General features: G+C 46.4%; 1 protein-coding gene across 2 annotated transcripts in view; it reads left to right on the top strand.

Annotated features, from left to right (window-relative positions):
• The window catches only part of LOC144784031 (GTPase IMAP family member 4-like), a 250,762-nt gene that overhangs the window by 169,781 nt on the left and 65,723 nt on the right, over positions 1-15,258 (top strand). For both annotated transcript variants that reach the window (XM_078662733.1, XM_078662734.1), the window contains one exon: positions 14,982-15,089. In XM_078662733.1, coding sequence (XP_078518859.1) covers positions 14,982-15,089 — 108 coding nt within the window. The remainder of the gene's footprint in view (positions 1-14,981; positions 15,090-15,258) is intronic.

The raw sequence follows: 15,258 nt of genomic DNA, 5'->3' as shown, positions 1-15,258 counted from the left end.
TTTTTGACTCTCAAGGTGGTGTTTCTTGTGGCGATTGCATCTGCCAGGCGTATGGGTGAGTTGGGTGCTTTCCTTCGTTCTGCCCCGTTTTTGTTGGTTTTGGCGGACCGTGTGGTCTTGCGCCCTCATCCTACCTTTGTTCCTAAGGTGGATTCTTATTTTCACCGATCTGCTGAGGTGGTTCTTCCGGTTCTTTGTCCTGATCCTTCCTCGGCTGAGGACTCCCTTTTGCACCTCTTGGATGTTCGTCGTGCCTTAATGATTTATTTGTCACGCACGTCTTCCTTTTGTAAGGTTGACAACTTGTTTGTCAATTTTGGTTTGTCGCTTCAGGGACTGAAACCCTCCCTATCCACGATCAGTCGTTGGATTAAGGAGGCCATTCTGTTGGCATATGCTTCGGTCTCTGAGGTCCCCTCCCTTCCTGTTCAGGGTCGTTCCACCAGATCTGTTGCTGTGTCCTGGGCTTCTTTCAAAGGGGTGTCTATCGAGGATGTTTGCAGGGCTGCTACGTGGTCTTCTCCACATACCTTCATGTCCCAGATTGGGGGTGGGGGTTCTGTTTCGTTTGCCTCTTCTGTTTTGTCTGCGGGGGTACCTTAAGAGGTTTTCCTTTATGGTTGTTCTGCCTCTGTATATTAAAATATGTTTTCGCTGCACTGTTGGTGGGGTCTGTTTTCCTTGCATGAAGCTGATTGCTTTGGTATCGGCTCATGGGTAATTACTGTGGCGAGGAAGACAGGACGAGGAGGTAATGCCCCGGTTACTTACCGGTAATCTTCATTACTCCGAGTCCATGTCTTCCTCGCCACAGTATAGTTTCCCTTCCCTCCCGGCCCTGGTGGTGGCTTCATGTCTGCGGCTTGGTTTTTCAGGTCGTGTTGCTGTCTATGTATCCCTTTATGGGATTGGCTGGAGCCACTGGGGGCCATCTTGGAGGAGGGAGGGGAGACTAGAGCGCTGTTTTTTAGACTTGGAGTTCTGTGTGGAGCCGGAGGCTCATGGGTAATTACTGTGGCGAGGAAGACATGGACTCGGAGTAATGAAGATTACCGGTAAGTAACCGGGGCAATACCCTATGCAGGATAGGTGTGTTGCAATAGCAAACATATAAGCAAGGTCCTGAAGAAAGCCAGGTCAGGGTGCCCTATTGGCTGAAACAAGTCGACCTAAGACCTGCGGCACATTTGTTGGAAGCCGCACCTGCATCATTTTAATAGGCATGGGAGTGGACATTAATAAAATTGTTGGGTTTACTGCCATGTCTTTCACTAATACTGCACTGCAATCTTTTTAGTTAGTCTGAGTACTTGGGACTATAGGCTTTCAGTCATCTAACACTGTTTTGTAAGGTGGTCTGGCTTTCTGGTTCACAAACCTAGATCAGGGTATCATCCCCTGAGTTAATGGGGTGATTTGACAGGGAAGCTAGGATTCCAAATGATGACACTGGCCACGAAGGGCAGTTGATTGAAATCCTTCTTTCGTCTTCCCTGAACATGTATCTCTCAGGTTGTTTAACCCCTTCGCTGCTAGGCCTTTTCCCCTCCTGTGCTAAGCCTTTTTTTGGCGTTTTGGGGTAGTGTGCGCTTAGGCCCCTGTAACTTTTTGACCACATAAGATATCCCTGCCAAATTTGCGTCCTTTTCTTTCAACATCATGTGGATTCTAAAGGCGCCCAGGATTTGTGGATTCCCTTGGAGGGGTCCCAGAAATTAACCTAAATATAGTGACATTTTTGTTTTTTTCAGAAAAATGGGGAAAACAGGCTGCAAATGAAAGCCTCCGGGTTTTCCCCTGAAAATGTTATAAAAAAAGGGTTATCAAAAAAGGGTTTGTGGGGCTGAAATCTCCATTTTCTCAGCTTTTAGGGAATGACAGTTTTTTGTCAGAGAACCGACATTTTTCACACAGTTTTGGCATTTTTCTGGGACATAGCCTATTTTTGCTATTTTTAGAGCTTTCCACCTCCTTCCAGTTAATGGTAAAAATGAGTTTGAAAGCAATAATGAATCCTGGAAAGCTGTACATTTTCGAAAAGTAGACAACATTTTGAATTCAGAAAGGGGTCATTTGTCTAAATCCATGAAGGTTTCTTTATAGAAACTAACAGTTAAATATTGGAATAAGTGAAAATTTGTTGAAAAAAACGGCCTTTTGTCTCAACGTTTTCAGCTATAACTTTTTCTAATTTTGACAGCTCTTGGAAAGCAATATACCGTTATTTCCATTAGACCTTCCTGGTTGTAGGGATATATAGGACTTGTAGTTTCACCAAGAACCCGACGAACCCAGATCCAAACACTGAGCAGCAACTTGCAATTGTATTTTTTCATTTACTGGGTATAGAGCACTTTGTCTTGGAAAATGTATACATGGAAAAATCTGTATGAAAGACACCTATGTATTTCGGAATTGGGTACAAATTATACAGTTCAGAAACAGTATATAATTGCACATTTTAAAAATTGTGAATACTCATACTAGCATGGTCATTTTTCAAAAAGATTTTTTTTTACACAATGTCTTTCATTGAAAGGGAGAAATGCATGAAAGCTTAATTGATAATAACAGTTGATTTACAAATCTGAATTACCCTAAGTTTCCTGATAAAAACGGTACCTCACTTGCGTGGGTAGGCATAGTGGCTGCGACATGAAGCAGCGCAAAATGCAACGTGGTCGCACCTCAATTTCCCAGTGAAATCTTGCACTTTTTGGACAAAGAGACTACCTTTTGTTTTTGAGCCCTAGCTCTGCCAGCACCTAAGGAAACCTAGCAAATCTATACATTTTTGAAAACTAGACACCCAGGGGAATTCAGGATGGGGTGACTCGACCGCCTACCACCAGGTTTTGTTACCCAGAATCCCTTGCAAAGCTAAGAATTTGACCAAAAAAACACATTTTCCTCACATTTCTGTGGTGGAAAGTTCTGGAATCTGCGTGGATCAACAAATTTCCACCCACCCAGCGTTCCCCCAGGTCTCCCAAAAAAAATGGTACCTCACTTGCGTGGGTAGGCATAGTGGCGGCGACATGAAACAGCGCAAAACACAACATGGTTGCACCTCAATTTCCCAGTGAAATCTTGCCCTTTTTGGACAAAGAGACTACCTTTTGTTTTTGAGCCCTAGCTCTGCCAACACCTAGGGAACCCTAGCAAACCTATACATTTCTGAAAACTAGACACCCAGGGGCATTCAGGATGGGATGACTCGACTGCCTACCACCAGGTTTTGTTACTCAGAATCCCTTGCAAATCTAAGAATTTGACAAAAAAACACATTTTCCTCACATTTCTGTGGTGGAAAGTTATGGAATCTGCGTGGATCAACAAATTTCCACCCACCCAGCGTCCCCCCAGGTCTCCCGAAAAAAATGGTACCTCACTTGCGTGGGTAGGCATAGTGGCTGCGACATGAAACAGCGCAAAACGCAACGTGGTCGCACCTCAATTTCCCAGTGAAATCTTGAGCTTTTTGGACAAAGAGACTACCTTTTGTTTTTGAGCCCTAGCTCTGCCAGCACCTAGGGACACCTAGCAAACCTATACATTTTTGAAAACTAGACACCCAGGGAAATTCAGGATGGGGTGACTCGACTGCCTACCACCAGGTTCTGTTACCCAGAATCCCTTGCAAATCTAAGAATTTGACAAAAAAAACACATTTTCCTCACATTTCTGTGGTGGAAAGTTCTGGAATCTGCGTGGATCAACAAATTCCCACCCACCCAGCGTTCCCCCAGGTCTCCCGAAAAAAATGGTACCTCACTTGCGTTGTTAGGCATAGTGGCTGTGACATGAAACAGCGCAAAACGCAACGTGGTCGCACCTCAATTTCCCAGTGAAATCTTGCGCGTGGTTGATGGGGGGATTCGGGCAAATAGATATAACTGATTTGTTGATTGGTAGAGAGTTCCTTTTAAGTGTTTTTTTCAATACTTGTCAGCCTGTCCCCTAGATCGTTAATTTTTGTAACCAGGGGTGATATGGCTGATATTAACAATTGCTCAAACTGAGCCAGTAAGGACAATTGGAGGGGCGATAAAGGATCATCTGTTCTATACACAGCCTTATCCACCTTTGATGTAATTGGGTTAGAGGGGGATGGTGTAGAGCTGGTGCACGATTTTTGAACGTTAGATTGGTTCTCATTGTCTTTTTCCTCATCGTGCTTCCTTTTACAATTTGGACCCCGGGGCAGTGTATTGACTAGAGATTGGTCTTTATTAAAAGGTAGAGGTACATCCCGAGGAGTGCCGTTTAGATAGTCAGCATCTCTACCCATAATAGGGGGTGTTAATACGTCCGGGACATACTTGGTGCCACACAGGGCATTCAGCTCCTCCCAGATGGACATGGTTAATAGAAATGACAAAACTCCAAAAGTCCAAAAGCGACAATAGGCAGTACCGTGCAAGACAGATAAGAAATTAAAACGACTCTATACCTCCTCCTTGGAAAGAATCAAGTGGGGTGGCCCGTCCTGTCCTCCTCTGGCCTCTGAGGGCCGTAGAGGGCCCGCCCTTTGCCAGGGCTTAGCCCGGCGCCGACCCGCGTGCGTCCCGCGTTGCGGGATACCCGATGTGGCTAAATAGACCCAGGGGGGAGGGGCTGCCGCTCCTGCTCGCGGCTCCATTCGCTGCTGGGACACCGAGTCCCGATGCCTGCTCCCACTGAAGGTATCCCCAGAGCCTTCTGGTGCCTGCTCCCACTGCAGGTATCCCCAGGGCTGTCCAAAGTTCCCCACGAAGCGTCTCCCACGAAGCGGGAGGCGCGAGATGCAATTGAAGTCCCGGTGGGGAGGGGGGAGGGGCTGCCGCTCCTGCCCGCGGCTCCGTTCGCTGCTGGGACACCGAGTCCCGATGCCTGCTCCCACTGCAGGTATCCCCAGAGCCTCCTGGTGCCTGCTCCCACTGCAGGTATCCCCAGGGCTGTCCAAAGTTCCCCACGAAGCGTCTCCCGCGAAGCGGGAGGCGCGAGATGCAATTGAAGTCCCGGTGGGGAGGGGGGAGGGGCTGCCGCTCCTGCTCGCGGCTCCGTTCGCTGCTGGGACACCGAGTCCAGATGCCTGCTCCCACTACAGGTATCCCCAGAGCCTCCTGGTGCCTGCTCCCACTGCAGGTATCCCCAGGGCTGTCCAAAGTTCCCCACGAAGCGTCTCCCGTGAAGCGGGAGGCGCGAGATGCAATTGAAGTCCCGGTGGGGAGGGGGGAGGGGCTGCCGCTCCTGCTCGCGGCTCCGTTCGCTGCTGGGACACCGAGTCCCGATGCCTGCTCCCACTGCAGGTATCCCCAGAGCCTCCTGGTGCCTGCTCCCACTGCAGGTATCCCCAGGGCTGTCCAAAGTTCCCCACGAAGCGTAAAAATATCACTTTTCCAAATTGTTTTGCGTGGAATCTCCGTGCCGGCAAAAATGCCGTACCACCCAGCGTTCCCCTTGTTCTCCCGAGGAAAATGATACCACACCTTAACAGAGATACTCAAAAGTCAAACATTCAAGCACGGCTATCTATTCCTCAAAGACACACACATACAGGTTGGATTTGGCACGAGGGCGAGTGATGGTTCAGTACATAAAATTTTATTAACAAGATATTTCAAAAAAATGAAATGCTCTGTCAATAAATAAATGCATAAAAACCGAGCCAGTGACTCGCAACTCGTGAGCTGTAAAGCCACGACAAGGCACCAACCGTTTCACAGGCCATTCACGCACCTTTCATACCTGATACAAACCAGACCATTGACACCATCCGGAAGGAAAAGCAACACATAACAACAATCACAATAAGGGACAAGGTACGCCCTACTTCAGAAAGAGATAAAAGACAAATATTACTGCACAGCCATCTAATCCGCAAGCACACACACATACTGGTTGGATTTGGCACGAGGGCGAGTGATCAATCAGTACATAACATTTTATTAACAAGATATTTCAAAAATATGAAATGCTCTGTCAACAAATAAATGCATAAAAACCGAACCAGTGACTCGCAACTCGTGAGCTGTAAAGCTACGACAAGGCACCAACCGTTTTACAGGCAATTCACACACCTTTCATACCTGATACAAACTAGACCATTGATACCATCCGGAAGGAAAAGCAACACATAACAACAATCACAATAAGGGACAAGGTACACCCTACTTCAGAAAGAGATAAAAGAAAAATATTACCGCACAGCCATCTAATCCGCAAGCACACAGACATACTGGTTGGATTTGGCACGAGGGTGAGAGATGATTCAGTACATACAATTGTATTCGCAAGTAATTTCACAAAAATGAAGTACACTGCGTATAATTGAAAGTATGATAAACTGAACCACTGACTCACAGCTCATGAGCTGTAAAGCCACGTCAAGGCACCAACCTCTTTACAGGCCATTCATACACCTTTCGTAAGTGTGACACATACAAAACATTCACACCGCCAGCCGCGGACCCATCACATTTCAACACTCACACCAGCAGACAGCGCCATTCAAGGGCCCATCACTTTCACACGCCCACATTTCTGACATTGCAACTACACAAAATGATGGACTGCGTGGAGTGTCACTCAACTAGCAGTGTGTGTAGTGACCAACAGAAATTAACTACTCACACACCGCCAGCCGAGCGCCAGTCCACCCACACCACCATCCAAGCACCAGACCATGCACCACGCCAGCCAAACACCACTCAGCGCACACCGACAGCCAAGTACCACTCCACACACACCACCAGCCAAGCATCACTCTACGCACACCACCAGCCAAGCGCCACTCCACAAACACAACACCAGCCAAGCACCACTCCGTGCACAGACAGCCAAGTACCACTCCACGCACACCATCCAGCCAAGCGCCACTCCAAACACACCGCCAGCAAAGCGCCACTCCACGCACACCACCATCCAAGCACCAGACCATGCACACCGCCAGCCAAACACCACTCAGCGCACACCGACAGCCAAGTACCACTCCACACACACCACCAGCCAAGCATCACTCCACGCACACCGCAAGCCAAGCGCCACTCCACACAGACCGCCAGCCAAACACCACTCCGTGCACAGACAGCCAAGTACCACTCCACGCACACCACCAGCCAAGCAATACTCCACACACACCACCAGCCAAGCACCACTCCACAAACACAACACCAGCCAAGCACCCCTCCCTGCACAGACAGCCAAGTACCACTCCACGCACACCATCCAGCAAAGCGCCACTCCACACACACCGCCAGCCAAGCACCACTCCGTGCACAGACAGCCAAGTACCACTCCAAGCACACCACCAGCCAAGCGCCACTCCACACACACCACCATCCAAGCGCAACTCCACACACACCGCCAGCCAAGCACCACTCCACGCACACCACCAGACAAATCCAAACACAACACCAGGCAAGCGCAAGAGCACGCACACGCCAACCAAACTCCAGACCACGCACACCGCCAGCCAAGCACCAGTCCACAGACACCGCCAGACAAGCACCAGTCCACAGACACCGTTAGCCAAGCGCCAAACCATGCACACCGTCAGACAATGGACACTACACGCAAACCAACATCATACTTTAGTTTTTTTGAAAATAAAAGAAAAACAAAAACAAATTGCAAATTGATACAAATCTACTAACTCAACAACTAAATCTAAAAAGACTACACAAATGCAAACTTTGAAACTGAACAATAAGTTTTAAAGAATAAAGACCAACCAGTTCACTTTACCACTCATTGATACTCCCAAAAATTCTTTTGCGTGTGGTACAATCTAAAACAAGCAGGTACACACAGCCCAGGGTTTGAAGGGCAGTTGGGGCAGTACATACGAACCTCCTTCCGCAAACCTCTTCGCCAACAGACACTACATCTCCGACTGGGAAAGTCTTTTGAGGTTGTAGGAGGTATTGTATCAGGAAAGTGGCGATCTTTCAATCTGGCAACATCCTCCACCACTCCAACTCTAGGAACACTTGCCTGTTCCACTAAAACAAGGCTGCCTACTACAGACTCCTGAAACTTCACAAAAGTCATCTTTGACTGGGGACAAGATTTCTGGAACACAACAAAAGCATTAAAGATTGCCAAGTGGAAAAGATGGATAGCCAACTTCTTGTACCAAATGTAAGCCTTACGAAGAGCAGCATACGGTTTCAACCTCTGATCTACTCTGTCAACACCACCCATGTACTTATTGTAGTGCATTATGCACACAGGTTTGCGCACTTCTGAAACCTGACCCCAAACTGGCACCGGTTCAGTGCTTTCATCATGTATTGTAGTCAACATGTAGACATCTCTCCTGTCTGAAAACTTCACAGCTAGAAGATCCTCACAACGCAATGCACTGCACTGTCCCCGAGCAAGCTTTCGACAAACAAGTTCTTTTGGGAAACCTTTACGGTTTGAGCGGATTGTGCCACAAGCAACAGTGTCCACTCTGGCCAATTCCCTGAACAACCGCACACCAGTGTAGAAGTTATCGACATACAAATGATGGCCTTTGTTAAAAAATCCACGACCAAGTTCCCACACAATTTTCTCAGTCACTCCAAAAGTCGACGGACAACCAGGGGGGTTAATCCTGGATTCCTTACCAGGGTACACCCTGAAATTAGAGACATATCCAGTCTCACTGTCACACAGCATATACAGTTTGATTCCATAGCGTGCCCTCTTACTAGGAATGTATTGCCGAAATACCAAGCGGCCCTTGAACAACAGCAAAGACTCATCCACTGCAATTTCTTTCCCAGGATAAAAGATCTCAGGAAATCGATTAACAAAATCATCAATGACAGGCCGAATCTTGAAAAGACGGTCACATTCAGGGTGATCTCGTGGCAAAGCAAGACTATTGTCAACAAAATGCATCATCCGAAGCAGAAGCAAATACCTATCATGACTCATGACTGCCGGAAATATAGCTGTTGCCATCAAGGGACTAGTAGACCAATATGAAGCCATTGATGGTTTCCTAAGCAAGCCCGTCAAAAAGATAAACCCAAAAACTTTTTCATCTCCTCCAAATTTGTGGGAGTCCACCGGGTAGCTCTAGCGTGGGGCTTAAGGCTGGCACTGTTCACCCTAAAAAAAATGTCAGAATACAAATTAGTCTGCTCTACAATCTCTGCCTAAAACACATCATCCATAAACAACTTGAAAAAATCAATAGGCAAAAAGTTTTCAGTGTTCACCCTACACCCTGGAACACCAGTAAATTCAGGCAATGCCGGCTACACCATGCCTGGTGCAACCCAGAGGTCAGAACTTTCAACGTCAAGTCTTCCAGCCGCAGGCTGCCGCACAGCTGCCTCTTGTCTCACTACACCAACTGGAAATCTAGCAGCCCCAGGCTGAAGCCCAGATGTCTCTTGCCGCACTATTGGCACAGCAATGTCCTCCGCAACCACAGGCACAGCAATGTCCTCCGCAACCACAGGCACGTCATCCACACCAAAAGTAGCTTCATCAGCACTCAGAGTGTCTTCATCATCAGATGAAGCCATGTGTAGAGAAAACTCACTACCTGAATCTTCACCTCCCACCTCTGGCTCAGATTCAGAGTCAGTCTCTGGACCATGGTCAGAGGAAGAATCAAAAAGCATTCCAACAACTTGCTGAGCAGTAATCCGGCGGCTAGCCATTATCCTTACAAATAAAGGAGTCTGCACAAACAACTCAACAACCCCAACACTGCGCAAAGTAAGATAAAAAAATGTAAGCCTTTTTCACAAAATAATTAGAAAAAATATACAATTCACTTACAAGACACAACTACACCCACCAGCACCTACTCTGCCACGACACAGCAAATAGGCAACGATATCCCACTAGAAAGAAGAGAAAAAAAACTTACATCTACAGAAGGACACATCAAAAATAAATGCAAAACATGTTTTACAATCACAACAAAGAGAAACCAAACATACTCGTATTACTACACACTTTGCAAAATAAACAATTACATTACAATTGAACAAAAAAGAGGTCTCTTACCAAACACATGCAACTACAGAAACAGCAGAACAACAGAACCACCAGTAACGGAACCGCACACTGCAACAATCTAAAGAGAAAAAAAAACAATACACATTAGAAGAAACATTACAACAGGCTATGTCACAAGGTATGTCACAAATGGGGTGTCTGTCCCAAAGGGGGGAAGATTATAAATCATTAAAAACGTGGGCCCCCTGGAAGCAACCCTACGGAGGGCAGAGAGGCCAAATAAAGACACGGCAGAACATACTTTAGAAAACAAATGGGCCCAAGGAAGCAACCCTTGGCCAAGGGGTCGCTCCCTATAAAAAAAAAACCTGGAGTCTAGTGGGCTTTTCTATCCCCCCCTGGGTCCAGAAACGGTAAAAAAAAACAGACGATCTGCCCCCAGGGGGGGCAGAACAGTCTACAATGTTTATAATGCCCCCTGGAAGCGACCCTTGCCCAAGGGGTCGCTTCCTTTATAAATATAATAAAAACCCTGGTGTCTAGTGGGCTTTTCTACCCCCGCCTGGGTCCAGATGCGGCCCACAAAACGGCTGATCTTCCCCCAGGGGGGGCAGACAAGTCTGAAAAAAAATAAGGGCCACTAGGAAGCGACCCTTCCCCAAGGGGTCGCTTCCTTTTCAATTGTAAACAAATCCCTGGTGACTAGTGGGCTTTTCTGCCCCACCCCCTCCCCCCTGGGTGCAGATCTGCCAAAAAAACGGCCGATCTGCCCCAGGGGGGTCAGAAAAGTCCGAAAAATATTTTATCCCCCTAAGGAAGCGACCCTTGCCCAAGGGGTCGCTTCCTTTATAAATATAATTCAATCCCTGGTGTCTAGTGGGCTTTTCTGCCCCCCCTGGGTCCAGATGCGGCCCAAAAAACGGCAGAAAAGTCTAAAAAAAAATTAGGACCACTAGGAAGTGACCTTTCCCCAAGGGTCGCTTCCTTTTTCAAATATAACAAAATCCCTGGTGACTAGTGGGCTTTTCTGCCCTCCCTGGGTGCAGATCGGCCGATCTGCCCCAGGGGGGACAGAAAAGTCTGATAATTATTATGGCGTAAAAAAGGAAGTGACCCTTGCCCAAGGGGTCGCTTCCTGCACAAACAATTACGGCCAAAAACAATCCCTGGTGACTAGTGGGGCATTCCTGGTGCACGATCGCAACGCTGTGCGCGATCGTGCACCAGGAATGCCGTGCATTGGGACATCAGGGGAAAGGAAACACAGTTTCCTCCCCCCCCGATGCCTCAAGGCACTGAAAAACAGCCCCCCCCCGCCCCACCGGAGCAGCACAACACCCACCTCTCTGCTGGACGCGCTGGAAACAAATGGCTTCCAGCGCGTCCAGCGCTTCCTGATGACGTTGGCGCGCGCTGACGTCACCAGGAAGCGTGGGGGGGCCAGGGGGTGGCAGCGGAAAGTCTTCCGCTGCCACCCCTCCTAAAACGACCAGGATCGATGCCCCAGGGGGGGAGCGCCAGCGCTCCCCCCCAGGGCTTTACTGATGACGGAGCGGTTCCGTCATCAGCACAGCCCAACCGATGCTGATGACGGAACCGCTCCGTCATCAGCATCAAAGGGGTTAAACTAGAACTTAACTTGTCTGTAAGTAACTACGTTTTTCTTTTCCTCTCTTCTTTAATTTCATTTTTCTCATACCATAGACCACCAGATTGCTTTGTTGATATTGAGTATAGGATTTGGGGATTCAATCTGTTGTAGGTCTTTAAATATGTTCCCTTTGACCCTCACTTCCTAGTGGAGTTATTTTCGTGACAAGTTGTGAAAATACACATCAGAATAGATTTGTGAAGATCCGGCAGTCACAGGTTGCAATGAGTATCCCTGCAACTCTTTCTGAGTTCCAGAAGTTAGACATTTGCTCCAAAGTTAGGCATGAACCCACCGGAGCATCGTTTTACTTTTTTCTCTTTACTTTGATGAACCAGTGCCTATATACACACGCAATCGTCAAGCCAATCGGTCTTGCCATGCCAATGTTGAGCAAGTGATCGATCAGCTTTACTAGTGCCCACCTGACCATGTCAGAAGTCTAGAAAGCAATGAAAACATTGCTTCGTGTATGTTCTTTACATTCTGAATATTGAAGATTGTTTTTTTCAAATAACCAACCTACCATAACCACGGTTAGACCACACCACTGCTCAGCGCCAGAATACCTTTTTGGTGATAGTGGGCTTTAAACATACAAGATGACAACCTCCTGTTAGAGTTAAAAGGGCATAACAAGCTCCAGAGGCCTCCCTGCAACTGCCCAGCTGATCTGTTGCACTGGACATGTATGGATCTGCAACTTTCTTGCCTTAACCCAAGTGACCTTTGCAAGAGTGAGTCCCTGATTCGCTAAGAGACGCCTCACCAGGTCCTGGGCCCTTGGTTGGCATCAGAGTCCTCTACTCTAACTACAAAAGAGAAATAATGAAGCTTTGGACAATTCGAGAGAGCATATGGGCCCATTCACATCAAGAGATTGCTTGTGATGACTGACAGTGCGAGGCTCCAGTGAACCCAACTCTTCATTCTACAGCAACCGCCAGCAATGACCAGCAACACAAGATCTGCACTTTGCGCTACAGCATCCATAGCCTGAGGTGACCCCCAAAGTGACGCTCCAGCAACAAACAACTGGGACCCCCAACAGGAACTTCCTGCTACAGCTATGACTGTCCATGACGCCCGGCTTGCTCTTTGTGCTACAGCTATGACCATACGTATTGCTCTCCCTGCTCCTCGTGGCCCCCTCCACTGTGAACTGGACTCTTTGATCCAAGCTTTGAGAAGGTAAACTTTTCAGCAAGACTTACCTGTTTCTCTATCCGACCTGCACTCCAGCGCGGGTGGCCTGAATTTGTGACTTCCACCAAGCCTTGTACAACCAGATACACGTGAGTGGCACTGTGTGCTTTCAGGCGCTATACTTACGTTAAATCTTTGAAATTGCATATCTCTGGTTCTACTGATTACATTTTTGTTGTTTTGATATCAATTAATGTAATAACATGTTCTAAATTTGTATGGAATTTTTCTTTCACTTTATTTCTGTGTAAGTGCTGCAAAAGTACTTAATACATTGGTTCTAGGTTGATTTTAGTGACTTTTTGTGGTTCATCCGGACAAGGATTATTGCTGTTGCTTGAGAAGGGCTCACTCCCCCTCAACCAACAACCTAGTTTCTCACACTACAGCACCCCCTGGTAGAGTTTTCTTTGAAAATGTTGCTTAATAACTGTTTCAGTGTAGTTAGCTAAAAGCAGATGTGATAGCAGAAAATAATCCAATTTCCACTGAAATGTTTAGGATGGTGTGGCTTGGCCCCATTTAAATTTTGTGCCAACCTCGGACTGAGTGGCACAACTCTAACTAAACTCTGTTTAAAACTCAAACAACCCTACCAAGGATGGCGGTCAGTTGTGGTTCTTCCGCTAAGGTGGAGGAGCGACGCCCCACTTCTTCACAGCAGTGAAGTAAAGTAAACATGAAATGATAATAACTCATGGTAATATAATTTTATGTTTTCTTCTGCTGCAGCCTTGCATTGGGGGGGGGGGCTGCTCCAGCAACAGAGGAGCAGGGGAGAAGGGGTTTGCCCACTTCTAAGTGCCCATGACTGTTTGGCTGGCCCTCTTGGGCAGGCCAAACATTCATTTGCACTTCGCATCTTCTTCAAGTAGGCTGTATTAGAGCCTGCGTGGCGAACATGCTCGGGCCCTCATTCCATGGCTGAGTGCCAATCCATCGCGTTCAGACCAACTACAACACTGCTGCGTTGTGATTGGATATCATGCGACTGTGAGCCGGGTGCTTCCTGCTGCGGGATTGGAGTCAGGAAGAAGAGGACGGAGGAGAGGTGGCGGCCAGCTGGCCCTCACAGGTAAGTGTTTTTTAACCAGTCCGGTAGCAGCCACTATTGATGGTAGTGGACTAGAAGCAGCCTTGGCATGCGGTAAGAGCTGTCATAAATCAGGTGACTCTTCTGATTAGTAAATTACTTCTTCTGTCCAGCCTACACTAAATCCAGGAAGTGTTGGCTGGTACCGCTATGTAGAAATCTAGGTTTTAAAAATTGTCTGTATGCTTTTAGAATTTTAAAAACCGACACATCAAGCATAATTGTATTTGCACTTTCTAAGTATTTGTTAGCTATGTGGTCCAATCGGCGCCAATTAACTGATATTGAATGCTAAAGTGTTAAATACCTGGATGTTCATTTTTATTTGCAAATTACGCTTATTTTGTGTATAATGAATTCTATGGTGTCCTTTTATGATTATATAAGTTATCTCCTTTTTATTACGCATTATTCTGCGCTCTTGTATGGCCTGAAATGGCAGAAATAACGATTTTTTTACTTGACTTGATTAGTAAATTACTGTGACTTCAGGCACCAATTGCATCTATGTTTCCTTATTCTAAATATTATCAACTTAACTATGTAGCGTGGTTGTTCAGTTTGGCCAAGAGATTATGATAGCCAGGTCTAAATTTAGTTAGAACGGTTCTGAATTCTGATAGTAAATTAGACTTGAGTGAATCAACACATTATTTTCTCTTTATGTGTGGTCAGACATTCAGTAGCCTGGAGATGCTCTATCTAGATTGTTAATAATTCTTCCATGAAAAATAAATCTGTAGATCCAGTAAGCAGATTCGTTTCCATCAATTTTGTACAATTCTTGATTCTTTACAGCAACACAACAATTTAATGCAACAATATTTTGTTTTATAAGTGTACTACGTTATGTTATATTCCCACACTAGGAAAGGAGTTGTTAGTAGAAATAAATGCTTTTCATTTAGAAGTGGGTGGAATATCCAAATTGGGCAGTAGTCCAATGAATGTGGCTATGATTTCTTTTTCATCTGGGAATGTGATGGATATAGTGTATCCAATTTCTCTGTGTCTTAGGCAATGGCAAATATTGTTTGTAAGTACACAACCAACAACCTTTGATTTTCATTTGCTTTTTAGTGGGCACTTTGAGATATTTCTTTGAAAAGGGATCGGATATGCAGTGTCATGACCTGTCAAAGAAGAAGCTTTCTATGGTAGTGCATCCACGTGTTCACACCCCAACAGGTAACTGAGAACAGTTTGGGTATTGTAAGTATTGTTTTTCTTCACTAAACGAAAATGCTCACATATAAATTGTTGTCAAGGACATACCGCCGAAGAAGTTCAGATCTTTATCAAAGGATCCTTTGAAAAAGGACTTTCCACTGGGCATGTATAAAGGTTTTTCTAACAT

The sequence above is a fragment of the Lissotriton helveticus genome, chromosome 10 (genome assembly GCF_964261635.1).
Source record: "Lissotriton helveticus chromosome 10, aLisHel1.1, whole genome shotgun sequence".
Classification (NCBI taxonomy): domain Eukaryota; kingdom Metazoa; phylum Chordata; class Amphibia; order Caudata; family Salamandridae; genus Lissotriton; species Lissotriton helveticus.
This window is presented reverse-complemented; position numbering and strand designations above follow the sequence as displayed.